At 42.4% G+C, this 18,249-nt stretch overlaps 1 protein-coding gene across 1 annotated transcript in view; it reads left to right on the forward strand.

Moving 5' to 3' along the window:
* The window catches only part of DAZL (deleted in azoospermia like), a 32,382-nt gene extending 14,907 nt beyond the window's left edge, over positions 1 to 17,475 (forward strand). Inside the window, exons 5-11 of the mRNA XM_018573099.1 lie at positions 1,255 to 1,318; positions 1,392 to 1,525; positions 2,604 to 2,678; positions 3,055 to 3,105; positions 11,244 to 11,360; positions 11,461 to 11,553; positions 17,407 to 17,475. Coding sequence (XP_018428601.1) covers positions 1,255 to 1,318; positions 1,392 to 1,525; positions 2,604 to 2,678; positions 3,055 to 3,105; positions 11,244 to 11,360; positions 11,461 to 11,553; positions 17,407 to 17,475 — 603 coding nt within the window. The remainder of the gene's footprint in view (positions 1 to 1,254; positions 1,319 to 1,391; positions 1,526 to 2,603; positions 2,679 to 3,054; positions 3,106 to 11,243; positions 11,361 to 11,460; positions 11,554 to 17,406) is intronic.
* Positions 17,476 to 18,249: the final 774 nt, after the last annotated feature.

Below are 18,249 nucleotides of genomic sequence, written 5' to 3' on the forward strand. Positions count from 1 at the left end.
GGGAGCTGCGTCTGGCGTGTGGGCGGAAGCATCGGCCGGCTGGGCCGTGGGCGGGAGCTGCGGCCGGTCTTTAGATTCAAAATTCAGTTTATGTGCCGCTACCCGAAAGTAAGACCTAGCGGATTTCTGTAATATAAGACCTACCACCGAACTAGGTCTTATTTTCGGGGTAGGTCTTATATTACAGAAATCCCCAAAGATAGCGCTAGGTCTTTCAGGGTAGGTCTTACTTTCGGGGAAACACGGTAGGAGGGGTTGTTAACGGGCCATTTAAGTGAATGGCGCCGTAGCCACGCCCTCCGGCCGCCATGCGATCCGCCGCACAGCATCGCAAGGCACGTCCCCTCCTACCCCACTAAAAAGTGAGCTGGCCGCAATGCGAGGCAGTGCGTTCTGGCCAAAATCGGTCTGGAACGCACTCCATCTAGTGTGACTGAGCCGTTAGTGTCGCTTTAACTCATTATTTAATCTAAGACTTGAGTTATGCACCATCTCTCCTTTTAGGTAAATTGGCTACTAGGATTTGTCCAGCTTCACATTAAGGCTTTTATCCCATCTTAACAGATTCCTGATTGGGGGGAAAAGGGAAGAATAGAGGCATTGCCAGAAGCAGTCAGGTGGTTTTGAAATCAGACAATCACACCCAGAATGCAGCCTACCTGCTTAATACGTTAATATTTCATCCTGGAATTCTTGTACTGAACCAGTTCCTTTTGTCAATCTGATGATCCTGAAATGTTCCTTTTTAGGATGCTGGAGTACATACTGATATACAATAAATGCCTGATGTAAAATTCCAGCACAAAGTTGTTTTAACCATCTGGTACGAGGAAGTGCATTTCTATTGCTCCCTGATGATGGTCTATGAAAACCTAGCTGCAAAGTATTAGATTTCAGATAGGTTTGTAAGTTGAGGCAACTTTGACTTTAGCACAGCTGAACATTTGCTTGATAGTATTTGTATCTCATGGACTCCTGTAACTCTTGGCCTGAAACGTCTCTCGACATATTCCTATTGTAATCTTGTTAAGGAATATGTTTTGTCCTTAGATCCAGATACCTTGTAAAACTGTGGGCCTGTGTTTTTCAGAATTCAACTGATTGTTTTGAGCCTGCAGAAGTTTTATTATTTAAAATAAGTTGTTCCCTTCTCTACATATGTTGTAATTAGTACTCAGATGCTGGTATCCAATTTTCTCGATGCATTCGATCTGGTGACTTAGTGGTTTCATATACTTCTTCTTTATTCTTAAGTCACAGATCAGCTTTCATGGAAAGAAACTAAAACTCGGACCAGCTATAAGAAAGCAAAGCACATGTAAGTAAATCTCTACTTTGTCTTTGTTAACTTTGGTTCAAGAAAGGCACTGATTTCTATATTCTGTTTTTAGGCACGCACTTACAACCAAGAACTGTGATGCTTAGCACTCCAGCACCACAATATCAGAGCATGTGGAACACTCCTGTCACAGATGCATATGTTCAGCCCACGCCTATGTTTAGTCCTATTGCACCTTATGTTCAGGTGAGAAATTGGTGGTGGGGGGAATCCTGATGTAATTGGCAAAAGAAATCATACTGTGGTTGTCCAGATCCATTTTTGGTTTAATGCCGGGAATATCAGTAGCTGTGCTTGGAAATAATATACATTATTTTTAACATTGTGCTGTACAAAAAAAAAAAAGTTAGTGACACTAAACTCGGAAGTTAAATATTAAAAAATGCTTTCAAATACCCTAACTATTAACAAAAATGTATCCTATTTGTGTATCCCTCAGCTGTAGATCCTCAAATCATCTCTGAATTGGTGCTGACACCGTTCTTCCTTCTGGAGGGTGGCTACTTTTGCTCCCCATGGTCCCTGTGTGTGTTGTAAAGTGATTGACTACAATCTCATGTTAACTAATTCATATTGAAGTTATAGTCTTTCATCGGAGTGAGCTTGGAACGATGGCTACTTTACAGCACACTATTAAAAATAGCCACCCTCCAGAAGGAAAGACCGTGTCGGCATGAATTCAGAGATTTGAGGATCTACAGCTGAGTGATACCCAAGCGTTTGTTAATTGTTAAGGTACTTCAATGCATCTTTAAAGGAGAACTATGAGGTGAGTGATTTCCACTCATCCTTATAGTTGGAGCCAACCTGTGACAAAGAAGCTGTCACAGTTCGGCTCTATTCAGGAAGTGAGCAGAAACATGCCGCTGATCCGCTCACATCCCGATCGTCCCCCTGCAGTGATTGGTGACTGTCAGTCACGCCTCCCCGCAAGGATTCCCCCCTCTCTGATACTCCAGCGCTGAGTGGAGGAACAGAGGCTCTGCCTCTAGATAGGCATAGCCAGCTGTCACACTTGCAGCTCGGTGGATCCAGACTGTATTGTCTCTCTCCATCGAGGCTGCGGCATTCTCGGTATATTGAGGACAATAGCCCACTATATATACGGAGATGCACAAATAAGGTACATTTTTATTAAGTCTACTTAAATGCATTTCTAAGATTTAGTTCCTGAGTTTAGTGTCCCTTTAAAGGGAATCTGTACTTTGCATGGTTCTGATGGCCAGTTGTGGATTATTGCCAATAACCGCATCTTATGTTGCAGACTTGCCCTTACCCAAACTCACCAGTCATGTTACAGCAAATACCCATGACATACCAGCAGCCAGGATATTTTCAGGTACCTTGACTAACTTTATGGTTTCAATGTCCTTTTATTTTTTCAAGACATTTTTTCTCTTCTGTTCTTTGAAGGACACAGCCAAATCCTTATTTTACGGAAGGGTTATATGCCACTTGCAGGAGTAGGATGCTTGGTAGACAAAAAACAAAGGGACTTTACTTGATCGCGACCCCTATATCTATAAGGGCTATATAGTGTGTTAGGGCCTGGTGGTGAAGTGGATTATTACCATAAGTATGTGCATATATAAATATATGTAGGTATGTACATATGTGGTATATATAAAATGAAGATTTGGCTGTGTCCTTCAATGAACTTAGAGAAAATTATTTTACGATGAGTTCAACAAAATCCTATTTTTTCTGTTGTGCAGGTGGCTCCACAATGGGCTGGTGGCGATCAAAGGAGCTATGTATTTCCTCAGGTAAGCAAGTTTGAGATTTACATTTCTTTATCACCCATTGAGGGACACTGAAATTCAGGTACACTTGGATTATGCTGCTACCTGCAGGAGGTTGAGACACTGGCAAATAGAAATGTTGTGAGCCAACCCCTGTTTAACATCGTCCATTGAGGGACACAGATCTGAAGGATTCTGAGACGTAGGGGTTATGCTGTTGCCTTAAGGAGAAATGGACAATAGGCACAAAATTCAATTCTGCCACTTAAGATCATAACTCCTGCCAGTTTCGCTTGGTGACCTCAGCGGAGGTCCTTCCCTTCTGCTTTTTTTGTTTTGTTACTTTGGTGAGATCCTACTATTAAGAACTGCTAGTTGATTAGTGCCGGATAATAAATCTTGGGAAGTTTCTCTAGCTAGCAGACAAAACTGAGATTCATGCTGGATAAGTTAAATCGTGAAAGTTTCTCTATTTGTCAGGAGGCATGTCGTTTCTAGCCTCAGTACTGACGATTCGTCTTATGTTGGTGCAGGGTTCCCAGGGTCATATCTTCATTTAAAGAGTGCAGGTCTTTTCAGTCACCCAGCTGTGTTCCTATCTGGTGAGGTGTTTGTGCGACCATTTCTGAGGTCAGGACAGTTTTGTCAGGGGTTAACTTTATGTTGGAACCAGGACCGTGGCGGTTGAGTACACTAACCACCGTACTGCCTCTTTGTGGAGGCCTTCCCTCCTTTTTACTAATTCTGTGGACTATTTTTTTTAACTGTCTTTTTCCCCTATTTAACAAAACGACCTATAACACTTGCTTTTTTTTTTTAACTGTGTGTGCACTTGCACTCCCTCAGCACAGCCCACGTTGATCTGGCCAGTCGCCTGTCCCTAGACCAGTGAGGATACACACCAACCTTCGCTCTCCTCCTCCCGTCCACATTTCACACAGCTGTGAGAAGCTAACAGACTGAGCAGCTTGGGCACTAGTTAAGCTGTATATGTTCTATAGCTTCTGCACCATTATCCTGCTGTCCACCACAAAAAGTGGCCAAGTTTTTTTTCTGTTTATCTCCTGACACTTCACACTGGTAGGGGTCGTGAGTATTCGAGGAAGAAAGTGCTGTTTAAAGGTACATTGCCTGTTATATTTACTCCCAAGTGGAGGGACATCTGCGTTGAAACACCTGACAATGTACCCACTCTGGTCTGTGTTCTGTCTGCAAGGTAGAAATGATCAAAGGGACAGATTGCGTTAATTGTGTTTCTGCTTTGCCTAAAACCGATAATTATTATTTTTTGTCCATATTTTGAATTAGTTTGGTTATTTTTAGGGATACACCGATACCGGTATTTTGGTACAGAGTACCGATAATTTTTTTTCTGTACTTGCCGCTACCTATTACCGAGTGACGGAAGTCCCATTCAGGAAGCCAAGTGTCGTGTAATGACTCGATTAACAAAAAAGTCCCCTCTTACCTTAGTATGTGCAGCCTGTCATCCCCGGGGCCTCTCCAGCGAGAACGCGGCCTTTGTCCGGTACCAAGCCGGAGCCATCTAGCCGGCCAATCGGGAAGCCGGGTGCTGTGTAATGACGCGAAGCCCTGCTTTCTGATTGGCCGGGAGGCCGGCTCCATGCTCATGATATGACGAGGGAGCATGAAGCCAGCTTCCCGGCCAATCAGAAAGCAGGGTGTCACGTCATTAGACGGCGCCCGGCTTCCTGATTGGACAGCTCGGGCTGGGTACCGGACGAAGGCCGCATTCTCGCTGGAGAGGCCTCGGGGGATGACAGGCTACACATACTAAGGTAACCTTACCTTACGAGGCCAGCTTCCGGTCAATCGCGAAACCGGCTTCCTGATACCGGAAGTACTCGTGCTAGGCATCCGGAGCATTTGGGCGAGTACTTGCCCAAATACTCGGAATCGGCACCAATATCAATACTAGTATCGGTATCGGTGAATTCCTAGTTATTTTAATATAGGCTTGATGTTTTTCAATTCAGATTATTTTGAATCCTTGAAACTAATTAAAATGTTTAATATAATACACACTTAGGGATGCACCGAAAATGGCACCTTAGGCACTTTTAGCCGAAATTTTGGTGCACCTCCTAGTCTCTCTCCTCCCCGCTGCTTTTTGTCCCCTATGGCGCAGCATCGAGGAGAAAAATTGTCAGAGGAGGCCGAGCTGGGCGTGGAGGAGAGCAATGTGAGCAGCAATGTCACAGGAGGCCGGGCTCTCCTCCCTCACCACCCTGCTCAACCTCCTGTGACAAATCAGGATGTACAGCGGTGTATGGGCGGAGACAGCTGTCACACGAGGCTGAGCCAGCGATAAGGGGTCGACTGTCAAACTAAACCGAGCTCTCCTCCCCGCCGACTTGGCCTCCTGTGAGAGCCAATCCAGGATGGAGAGCAGGTACATTCAGTGATGACTATGTCATAATTTGACATAGTGTGAGTTACTATGTACCAGTTTTGAATGAATAGGAAGTGATGTACATCGCAATGCCTTGCAATTGCAAAAAATTGTGCATGGAATTGTATTGTGAAAAACTTTGTAACACTCCATTTGTGTATTTTATTTTAAATAAAAGATGGTATTTAATATATATATAGATAGATAGATATATATAGAAAATGTTGCAATTACAAATGTTTAGGCATTCTCATGTTTATTTCTTTGTATTGGTATGACACAAAAAAGTGGAGAAAAAAAGCCAAATCAATGACGTATTCAAAACTCCAAATGGACTTGAAAAAATTATTAGCACCCTCAATATGTTAGCACAGTCCTTGGAGAAAATAACTGAAATCAATCGCTTCCTGTAACCATCAATGAATTTTACACCTCTACTGGAATTTTGGACCACTACTTTCACCAACTGCTCCAGGTCTCCCAGATTGGAAGGGTTCCTTTTGCCAACTGCTGTTTTGAGATCTCTCCACAGGTGCTCTACGGGATTCAGATCTGGGCTCATTGCTGGCCAGTCCAGTACTCTTCAGTGCTTTGTCTGAAACCCTCTCTGGGTGCTATTTGACTTGTGCTTTGGGCCATTGTCCTGCTGTAAGACCAATGACCTCTGACAAAGACCCAACTTTCTGACACTGGGCCCTACATTGCACCCCAGAATTCTTTGGTAGTCTTCAGATTTCATAATGCCAAGCACACAGTCAAGACATCCAGTGCCTGAAGCAGCAAAGCAACCCCAATACATCAGTGAACCTCCACCATGTTTGACTGTATTTTTTTTCTTTAAAAAGCCTAATTTCTTTTTAAGAAAACAGTAGAATGATGGGCTTTACCAAAAAGCTGTCATTTTGTGCCATACCAATACAAAGTAAATAAACATGAATGCCTAAACTTTTGTAATTGCAACAATTTTCTGCGTGAAGTGCTGTTATCTGACAGAATGCAGGGGTGCCAATATTTTATGTTTGTATATGTATATACAGGTGAAACTCGAATAATTAGAATATCGTGCAAAGTTCATTTATTTCACTAATGCAACTTAAAAGGTGAAACTAATATATGAGATAGACTCATTACATGCAAAGCAAGATAGTTCAAGCCGTGATTTGTCCTAATTGTGATAATTATGGCTTACAGCTCATGAAAACCCCAAGAACCCCAAATCCACAATCTCAGAAAATGAGAATATTACATGCAATCAATAAAACAAGGATTGTACATAGAACAATATCAGACCTCTGAAAAGTACAAGCATGCATATGTACTCAGTACTTGGTTTGGGCGCCTTTTGCAGCAATTACTGCCATTACTTTTGCACGATATTCTAATTATTCGAGTTTCACCTGTATAATATATATACATACATACATACATACATACAGTGTATGTATTGAGCTATCTAATATATATATACATTTTTTTTAAATTTTTTTCTGATTGAAAACAATTAGCCAACTGATCGATTATTAAAATCATTAGTTGCAGCCCTAATTGCATTAATAGGGCTTTGACTGTTGATGATCCCTTTTCATTTGGAGACCCTACTGATAACAAATTGGAATCTTTTTTGCTCCATGTACTCTTGACTGGATAAGCTTTTCTAACCTTGTTAGCCATGGTTCTTGTTTCCCAGACGCTAGCTACCTGGTCTAAGACAGAGTGCTGACCGAGTGGCTGTGAGTGTTGACCCACATTTTATTGATTGGGTCAGATGACAGTAGCATCTAATTTTGTGTGCAATGCCTGTCCTACAGCATTCCTTTCCTCTTTTCAGAGACATTTGGCTAAAGTGCTAATTGGTGAATCCTCAATTTAAGACTGGACTTTTATCTTGGCCCTATGTGGGTGACCAACTTTTGGCTGCATCCCTGGATGAAATTAGTTAAGCTGCAAAGGTTTTCAGTTCCCAGGGAAACAAGTCTCCTTCCTCTGCTAGACCGTCAGATTCCTCCAGACTCCCCAAGCAGTCTAAGAACACCAAACTGACTAAGTCTGCTTCAGCATGAAGGTCGACCTCCACTTGTTCTTGGGGTGAGGGGATTTCTGATAGCCCTTGTGGAGATCTGGGAAGCAACCCCCTCAGATGCTTGGGTTTAGAATAGAATTTTTACTTTTTCTCTCTCCGGGATTTTTTGGCTTCCTATGTCTCAGCAGCACTTCAGGGAGATATTATTCCAGTTACTGTAGCAGAACATTTTCCGTTTTAACTTAAATCCATTCTCTGTTCCTGAGTCTAAAGGTTATTGTTCCATCCTGGATTTAAAAGCTCAAAGTTCAAACTCAAAAGGGTTGAATGAAATCTGTTTAGTTGTCTCCCTTAGTCTAGGAGGTGTCTTGGTTTCCACCGACATCAAGGATGCCTATTTACATGTTCCTAAATTTGAGTCATTGTTTTCTTCGCTTTGCTATAGGCAAACTCCATTATCACTTTGTGGCCCTTCCCTCGGGTCTGGCCTTGACTCCAAGGGTTTTCATTAAGCTACGATTCTGGGTTGTCTTTACCAAAAAGGGCATTCCAATTTTTGAAAACGTAGACGATTTTTTGATTTGCAAACTGTCTACTCGGACTTTGGTAATCATTGTGTCCGCAGTACTGAGAACCCTTAAGGACTTTGGTTGGATCTGAACATTGCATCACCCGGAGTACTTGGGTTTTCTTTTCGATGCATCCCTGGCCAAGATTTTTTTCCCCTGGACAATTAAAAAATTTGGATCGTCAAATTTGCCTTCTTCATTCTCATCGACTATCCTTAATGCAATCATTCATGCGAGTTCTGAAAATAATGGTGTCCACCTTCGAAGCAGTTCTGTTTGATCAGTTTCACTCCAGGATTCTTCCATGGAATATTCTCATCATGGGACAAAACCAATCTCTTAACAAGATGATCAGGCTGACTTCCTGAACCAGGATGCCTGTCCTCGGGGATGATGTTCACTGTCTTGAAATGCTTTTTGTCAGAGGTTTTCATAATGGATGCCAGTCTCTGGGTTGGGGCAGGGTTTTGGATCACCGAGTTGCTAGTCTCTGGAGGAATCTAAGCTATCGACATCCTGGAGTTGGGGCAGTTCGCCTAACATTGTGTTATTGGACCCCCTTTCTCTGGTCTTCCAGTACGGATACAATCGGACAACGCCATGGCAATAACCTACATCAATCAGGGGTCCCTAGGTGTTTTTCAGCAGCCAGGGAACTTAATCTTATCCTGGACGGATCTCACCCCAGTGATTTTCCACGGTTCACTTTCTGAGTAGTGAACGAACACCAATGCAAACATCTGTGTCTGGGAGAGTGGTGTCTCCATCCAGAGGTGTTAACAACTTTCAGTGCTGAGAGATGCCGGATGTGGATTTTCTAGCTTCTCGTCACAACAAGGTGGACAGATGTGTCCAGAGCAGGGGATCCAACGACGTATGCAATGGATACCTTGGTAGCTCTGTGTAAGTTCCTTTCTCGTTGCTCCAGATTGGCCTTGCAGGGTGTTGTATGCCTATCTAGTTTGTCTGTTGGCAGACTGTGACTTCTTCCAGATAGGCTAGATCTTTTATCTCAAGGGCTTTCTTTTTTTTTTTTGGTACTCGCTGATACTGAATACCGAAATGGGACTTCTGGTATCGATGTTCAGTATCAGTGAGTACCAAAAAAAAAATGTTTACTCAACGAAAAGCCGGTATCGGTGCATCCCTAATATACACATAAATATACACATAAATTTAACACAGGTGTTTCTGGGTGTTGCTATGGATGGGGAAAGGAGTAATTGAGTTCTGTTATCACAGCCACAGCTCCCTAACAGGACTTGGTATGTCAGGGCTGGAGGAAGTAGGTGGGATTTGGCAGCATAGGCATCACTGGACGGAATCAATGCTAATTGAGATCCATTCAATCCCCCTTTATGAATGTTGTCAAAGTTATTATACCTTTTAAGGATTACAGAACGGAGTCTGTACAACTCTGCTCTTGCAGGAAGTGGCTATGTGCCGCTTAGTGTCCCACAGCCAACAGTACAACGCTATTGCAAGGGAAAAAATTATATTAGATCTTGGATTATTAAGAGTCTTGCAACATCTGAGCAAAATGCACTAATGGTAAGAATTAGCAGGTATTAAAGCTTTATTTTTGTGTAAAACAATTTAGTTCTGCTTTAAAGTTTACCTGTAATGGAGAAAGAATATAAAAGCTGCTGTGATCAGTTTTAATCTGGAACACAGGCTTGGGGCTCTGTGAAACGTTCTGGTAAAACAAAGTTCTAGATATATACATTGCTGGGGTTGTATGCAAATCTTGACTTTTACAGTAGTTACAGTAAACGTGGAGTTTAGCCCCATTTGTTTCTGCCTCCAGAACCTTAAAGATTGGTGTGTGTGTTTGTGTCTCAGCTGGTTATTTTGACATGCAGTTTTCAATGAAGGTTTGATTTGCCCAGGTTTGTTATAGGTTTACTTTCATGCACTAAGGGACTAAACTTCACCCCGTGGGATATTTAGCTATGTAAATTGATTTTTACTGAGTTAAGTACAGTAAGAAAAAAAAGCACATACAGTATAGTAAACTGACACCATACGGAAAGTACCGTTTGGCATGGTTACATCATCCATTGTATAGACACCCTTGTGGACCCGCCAGCAATCCTTCAACTTAATCTTTAGCTATCTGGTATAGCATTTTCTTTCTCATCCATTGAGAGACACACATTTTCACCTACACCATACTGCCACCTACATGAGGATTGGGCACTGGCAAACAAAAAGGCTACAGGCAAGCTCAGGATAACAAGACCTTGTGGTCTAATGCTCCCAGTTCTTGCTGACTGACCGCAGAGGTTATAGGGTGCGCTGCTAGAGTTGTTCTAATCATTACCTGATGAACTTATCCTTGAACAGTCTTCTGCTATCACCTCAGAATGAAGAGACCATATTGCTGCTGTTGATGCGGTGTGCACCTTTCTGAATCAGGAGGATCAGCCTGATTCCGGTCGCTTGTTGCAGAAAGATTTTGTTGGATTTGGTCTTTTGGCCCTGTAAGGCCAAGAATTTGCATGGTGTCTAGATTTACTACCCTACTGACCCCATGGGATCCATACATTTGGGTCGAGGCCTTTCCTCGTGCCTTTTGCATGTCTGAGTCAGACTTGAGAGGGAAAACTTTCTGGTGATTTGCTTTACATAGACCTTCCCCAGTATATCTATTTTGACTCCGTGGAATCAAAATTGGTTCAAGACCTACTTCAAGCATTGTTTGACCCGACCCGGTCTCTGTTTTTGCATTCTTTTTTTAACCTGGTGGACGATTGCGGTTACCCACTGCTCAGTTAGACTGCTTTTTGATACCATAAAACTGGAAAACGTCCTTTGTCCCTCAATAGATGAGAACGATAATAGGATTTTTGTGCTTGCCATAAAATCCTTTTTATTGGTGCCCATTGAGGGACACTGGCCCCACCCTCCTGTTTTTAATCATGCTCCCAGTACCGCTTTGCTATTCAAATGAGGCATTCTGGTAGTGGGAGGGGTTAACCTTGGCCTTGCCTGCAGTTTTTTCTGGCTACCAGTGTTCATTCTTCCTTTAGGTGACAGTATAACCGTATAGGTAAAATACTCCCTCAATGGGCTCCAGAAAAGGACTTCACTGTGAGTACAAAAATCCTATATTTTTATGTTTTTGGTGTGCTTTACAATTGTTTTTGCTCCTTTCTAGGCCTTTAATTGGAATTTTACAGGAAATGACCTTGAGACAGCCTGTTGTGAAATGCTGCAAGCTGACTATACAATATCAGAGCAAAATGCCTCCTTGGGTTCAACGAGTCCCCAAAAGGTAACATTGTCCTATATCAACTGGTCGTTATAAGTATTTCATAGATTCTCCTGTGATCTGTGACAGGGTAGACGTAATTTAAGTTTATTGGTATTTGTAGAAAATTGACCGAAGCATACAAACTGCTGTATCCTGTCTGTTTTCTGGCGATGGAAGGTTCCAGAAGCCTTTTTTTCAAGATGATTTCCTGAAGGTATAGTATGACATTATAGCATTTTATTGCTCCACCAGGTTGATTTGCACATGGTTCCTTAATATTTCACATTCTGTGCACTCAAAGCCCTGGATACTCTAATCACGAATGTATATTAAATTTTTTGTTTCTGATCTATTGTGGGGCTAAGAAAGTCATTAACCCGCGGGTTTTACTACCTCCTACAGGAGAATTGGATACTTGCAAGCAAAAAAAACTGTAGGCCAGCCCAGGATAACCCCTCCTACTACCAACATGCCTCCTGTTTTCAATTTGTATTAAGGAGGATGAATGTCTTCAGCTCTGCTTGGAAAAGTCTAAAACAAATTTTGCCAGCACCTTTTTTATTTTTTGCTTCCATATTTTCTGCGTCAATCAATATTTTTCTCTATATTGCTGCTAGAGCTGGTCTGCTAGAATGGGTTAGCGGCAAAGCTGGCAAAGCACTGAGAACCAACTCAATTATTTTTGTAGCTGGGCACCTTTTGAAATTCCCAGCTTCCACTGCAGTAGGGGTTAACACTGAGGGACAGAGTTCTGATCCCATCTGTTGGATGGAGTGTTAAGCGCGCCATGCTTTTCACCATTCAGCTTCAAGAAGACATCTCCATGCTGTGGTTCTTGCATTGCAAATGCCCACTTGGAACTCCTATCTTCAGTCTGTTCCTGTTGCCTGCCAGATAGGGGGGTTGTGGGTACCCCACCTTACTCTTTAACAGCTCCAGTACTGCTTGCCTACAGCCTCAAATCAAGTGTTCCTCTGGTCCTAGAATCTATCCGATCTTTGGCATCTTCCCTAGTTGGGTGTGCCCTGTCTGAGACTCTTATTGGAGTCCCTCCAATCCTTACTGGAAGTGCTTGCCTCAGAGAAGTCGCAGTCTTCAGATATTACTGCCAAATTGACACCAGTTCTGCTGCATCTAACAGTACTATTCCTGATATTTCATCCGTTAAAGTCCCTAAGATTGCAAGACTTTCCCAGTGCACCTGCTGTTCAAAGTCTTATTCTACATTGAAGATTGAGATTGGAAACACTTCGACATGTTTGCTTCCTGCAAGTGCTTTTAAGTCTTGTATCAGTTTGGAAAGGACTTTTGTAAAAAGTAGTCTGTCCTCGCTGTGGATCGGAGTGTGTCTTGCCTTCACAAAGTAATCACCATTCATTTAAATGAAATTGCTTTGGTTCTTTTATATGTATGATGTGAACTTGGACTCTAGTCACCTGGTTTTGCAAATCAATTTACTGTTTTTCCATATGCAGAGGTCCTTATGGTTCAAATGCTGGTCAGCAGAGCTGGTGAAGCTCCAGTCAGATGACTTTGCCTAGGTTGAAATATCAGTTTGCTATAGGCAGGAAAATGCATTTCAGTCTCATCTCCTCTAATAAAGAGACTGTAACTTTGTAGCAATTCACAACATAATAGGCTGCTGCAGGGGCTGATCTTTGCCAGGCATTTATAAACATCGCCACAAGCTGCTCAGACACAAGTGTCATCTAAAACAGCATGTTTTAGGTGTGCATATTACTTGGCATGCAATTAAAGTGACATTAAACCCTCAGATTTTTTAACAAAAACAATACTGTAGTGTGCGCCTTACTGTAATCCATGGTTGTTTCCCTTCTCTTTGCTGCTCTTCCTTTTAAATCTGTATCTGTTCTCATGCTGGACAGAACTTCTGTTTTGCAGCAGACTGCCTTGTCTGAAATGGATACATGGTGTCTGTGTAGGTTTGCAACCTAAACCAGCACTACAGGAAGAGGCACTCAGCTGCATAGGGAAATTCTCCCCCAGCATGAGAAGACATGAGGATTTAAAAGGAAGAGCAGCAAAGAGAAGGGAAACTACCATGGATTACAGTAAGCCACACATTACAGTATTGGTTTATGTTAAAAAATCTGAGGGTTTAATGTCACTTTAACATGAAAGTAATATCTGATGCCAGTCTACTAGCCCACAAAAAGCTTTTGACCTCCAGCAGAAAACTTGGCAGAAAATAATGCTTGCCTGCACAGTTGAACCCCGTAGAATGCCTCTTAAGCATCTCGACAGAACTTTGCTATTCAAGCAGGCGTCCTGTGATAATGCCAGATGTGTTGGGCTGTTGATGGAGGACTGCCAGAAAAAAAAAATGTTTCTTGATCATACAGTATGAGACGCCAATTCAGAGACCACTGGGTAAATATGTAAATATCACCAGGTGATTGACACTGGCCACCACTGTGAGGACCCCATATAACTCCACCTACTCCAGTAAACCCCTGCGTCTCAGTCACTGGTTTTGACAACTTGGCTGTTGGAGCCAGAGTCCTGAAGGACACGGGTATTTTGGACTCTGTCATTCCCACCTCTTATTAGGTGTATCATACTCTATGGCTATTGAGTGATCTATTTTAATAAATTTGTGCTTGGAGTTAAAGGAGAACTATGGGGTTAGGGCTTTTCCCCCATAGTTCTCCGAGTAACGGGAGGACACAAACTAGCGTCCTCCCGTCACCCTAAGGTCAGTATACCGCGGTCGCGGTATACTGCGGCGCGCAGCTGAAGCGGATCCCGACAATTATGTCTAGATCCGCCCAGCTGCGTGAGTGACAGCTGGCTCTGCCTCTAGATAGTCAGCGCTGGAGGATTGGGGAGGGGGAATCAAGCCCCTCCCCTGTCATGGCAGAGAGCAGTGACAGGATCGAGAAATGAGCGAACCCCGGTATGTGTTCACTTCCCGATCTACTAAGCCGACCTGTGACAGTCTCATTGTCACAAGTCGGCTAGAACTATGAGGTGAGTGAAAAGCACTCGCCTCATAGTTCTCCTTTAAGAACTATGGGGTAAGTGTTGTTCCTCATAGTTCTCTTTAGGGTCATGGGAGGACATATACTAGCATCATCCCGACCCAAAGCTCACTATATCGCGAGCTTCAGCTCGCCATAAACAGACTGCCGGGATGGATCACGACAATGTTGTCTAGATCCACGCAGCTGCCTGAGTGACAGCTGGCTTTGCCTATCTAGAGGCAGAGCCAGCTGTGCCCGCCCCCTCCCCCATCCATTCCTTCAGTCAGCGCTGGAGGATCGGAGAGGGGAATCCCTGCAGGGAGCCGTGATTGAGAGTCACGGCTCTCTGCAGGGAGATCGAGAAGTGAGCAAGCGACGGTATGTGTTTGCTCACTTCCCGATCCATTGCGCCGACCTGTGACCGTTTCATTGTCGCACGTCGGCTCGTCTTCAAATTGCAATAGCAGGCTGCTATTGCACCTGAGAGTTCTTTCGGATCCGCTTCTCTGCTCAGTGAGCGGGTGCAATAGCCAGCCTGCTATTGCAATTTGAAAAAACCAATAGCAGGCTGGCTATTGCTCCTCGTTTACATTCTGCTGCTGGCCGACAGCAAGATATAAGCAAATAAATTTAACTGCTAACTAAATTCTTTAACAAAATTTTTCAGTATAGAAGTTATCAAGCAACTGACCAAAAAATCGAGGACCTATTATATCTCCGATTTTTTTTTTTTTTTTTTTTTGCATTTTTTTTTTTTTTTTTTGCTGGTTGCTTGAGTGCCAGTTGCCTCAAATTCCTTGGTTCGTACCTTCATTCAGAGCGTTTTACATGTTTCTCTTCCAGTCAAGTCTCCTTTACCTCCCTGGGACTTTAGTTCTTACAGAATTCTCCTTTTGAGTATTCGTGATTTCCCTTTACTAATTTTGTCACAGAAGGTGGCCTTTTTAATTGCCATTATATCTGCTCAGAGTTTTGGAATTTGCTGCCTTTTAGAAATTTGTGAACCTCCTTTTTTGATTTTGCATAAAGGTAAGGTAGTTCTTCATACTAGACATCCTTTCTTTCTAAGGAAGTATCTGATTTCCATCTAAATGAGGATGTTCTAGCCTAATTTTATCCTCATCTGATACATTCTAATGAAATTGCGCTTCACTGTCTGGATGAAGTTAGGGCCGTGTGAGTTTGGCTACTATTGAATCTTTCTAAGTCATATTCTCTCTTTGTGATTACTGATGGCCCACGGAAAGGAGAAGCGGCTTCTACAGATACCATTTCTTGTTGGGTCGGACAAGTTATTTAGGCTTATGCTCTTATAGGACAATCTCCATCTTTTCTGGTTATAGCTCATTCTACTCGTGCTGTTAGCACATCATGGGCTTTTGCAATATTAAGCTCCTGTTTCTCGAGTCTGTAAGACAGCTACCTGGTTGTCTGTATACATCTGCGGATGTTTCCTTTGCCCGCAAAGTTTTACAGGTGATTGTTTAGTTTGTGTCCTGGGTTTTTTTTTTTTAAATTGTTCCCACCCCTTGGTGGATACTGCTTTGAGACGTCCCATCGGTACAGAGATCAAGATCTCTGCATTCATTGCAGCATACAACTCCCTGATTCCTTTGTCTTTTTCTGCGTTCTACTGCTTTGTGTCTGAGCTGCCTTAAATTATGGTGTGGCCACCAGCAGGAGCTACCCCAGGGCTGAACTTTTTTGTGCCTAGTGTTGTCCTCCTGCAAGTGGCAGTATAACCCATTGGTACAGAGTTCAAGGTCTCTGCTGCGTCCCTCAATGAACACAGAAAAAGATTTTACAGTTGAGTAGAAAAAAAATTAAACATTTTCCTTCTCCCAGCAGGTCTTTAAGGGATCTGGCCTTGCTGTCCGTGTTAAAGGTTTAGGGTTCTGTGGTTACCTGCAAGCTACTACTGTGGTTAGATTCTTGTGCAAAGAGATTTAAGTGGGGCTAAGTTACATAGTTACATAGTATTTGGGGTTGAATAAAGATATACGTCCATCAAATCCAACCCATATAGGTCCACGCATCATCTCATTCTTAGGGATACTGGTATCCCTGGATATTACGGTCCCTCAAGAAATTGTCCAAAGTTTCTTGAACAAATCTACACTCTTGGCTGAAATCACTGCCGATGGCAGTGAGTTCCAGACCTTAACCGCTCTTACTGTAAAGAACCCTCTTCGCTCATTGTGCTGGAATTTTTTCTCCACCAACTTTAGGTGGTGGCCTCTAGTCTTTGTAATGGAGTTAATCTTAAAGAGTTTGTTGCCAATGTTGCTGTCACCATTGAACATCTTGTACATAAAAAATAATATCCCCCCTTAATCTCCTTAATACAGGACAAGACCCTGCTAGCTTTGTTTACCGCAGCTTGGCACTGCAAGCTACCATTCAGTTTGTGGTCTACAATGACCCCCAAATCTTTTTCTATTTTTGACTTCCCTAGCGGCATACCCATGATGGTATAGCCCATTTGTTTATTTTTATTTCCAAAGTGCATTACTTTGCATTTATCGACATTAAACCTCATCTGCCATAGTATTGCCCACTCCCCTATTTTATCCAGGTCCTCCTGCAATGTCACAATCTAGGCTTAGTTCCCTAAGTACCTTGGGGTGAAGGTTATCTGGTCCAACTGCTTTATTTGCATTGAGCATTTTAAGTCTTTGTTCTATTCCACTTTCCGTCAACCATTGTGGTATATTATCGGTTGAACTATGTGTTTTATCACGTACGTCGAACCCGTTTCCCTCCTGAGTGTAATTTGCTTCTTTGTGTTCAACCTAGTGGTAGGGCATATACCAAATGAAGGTGCCACTAATCTACTGAAGAATTTTACGGAGTACAAAAGTCCCCACAATGCACACTGCGACAACAATGTCCCCCAACTTTCTGCCCAACTTCTGTGTTGTCATCTGTCAAAGTGAGGAGGAATCTTCCCAACAGGGCCACAAACCGCAATAATCTCTGACAGGTTCCAACACCACCCTAGTCTATTCAAAACAAGTTTAAATATTTTGATATCTTTTATTTTGAAAGTCCGTTAACGTTCTTTTTTTTTTTTTCCTTTCCAGAACAGAAGAGTGCATCAGTTCAAAAGAAGATCCATGTTTAGGTCCACCTTGGAAAAATCGGGAGTGTAAAGCTGCACTTCACACTATTAATGCCAACGATGTAGCACTTGTAGTTTACGGACTTCCAAAAAACCACTCTGCTAGCAGTAATGTTCTTTTCAGTCAGTGCCATTCAGCTCAAAAATAAGTTGACTGAGGGACCTATTTATAAATCTTCCGCCCAGCCGTACGCTGGACAAATGCTGTTTGCACCACTAGATAAGGCCGAGGAGCATAGAAATTGCTGCTGAACTGAAGATTGATAAATTGGCCCCTTAGTGTGGTGATGTACTGTGATACACTTTATTTTGCCTACTCTTTAGGGGTGTTGGTTTTAAGTTGTTAAAATTTTGTTTTTTGTCACGTTTGACACAATTTTTTTCCACGTTTGGCTTGACACAATTTTTGTCACCTTTGACACAATTTTTGTCACATTTGACACAATCTTAAAGTATATTTAATCCATTGTTAACACCGTTTTTCATGTGACACTTTACTCAAGCATATTTTCTTGTTTTTTTAAATTGTTCTTGTGTTATCGCTGTTTTTCAGAGCCAAATACTTTAGCGTGTTCATGTTTGATTTGGTTTATGCCCTGTTATTTCACGCTTGATAGTGTGATGCTCACATCGTTGCGTGTATTGTCCCCAGAGATTTTGTTTTATGCACCCACTTAATACCATTCACTTGTGTATTGTCCCAATTGAGGTTTGTTTTAAGCACCTATGTAAACTTTTCACTTGTGTATTGTCCTTATAGGTTTTATGTTAGGCTTTTTGGTTCTGTTGGAGTAACAGCTAGTTT

Source organism: Nanorana parkeri, unplaced genomic scaffold (genome assembly GCF_000935625.1).
Source record: "Nanorana parkeri isolate BGI_ZX_2015 unplaced genomic scaffold, ASM93562v1 scaffold4, whole genome shotgun sequence".
NCBI lineage: Eukaryota > Metazoa > Chordata > Amphibia > Anura > Dicroglossidae > Nanorana > Nanorana parkeri.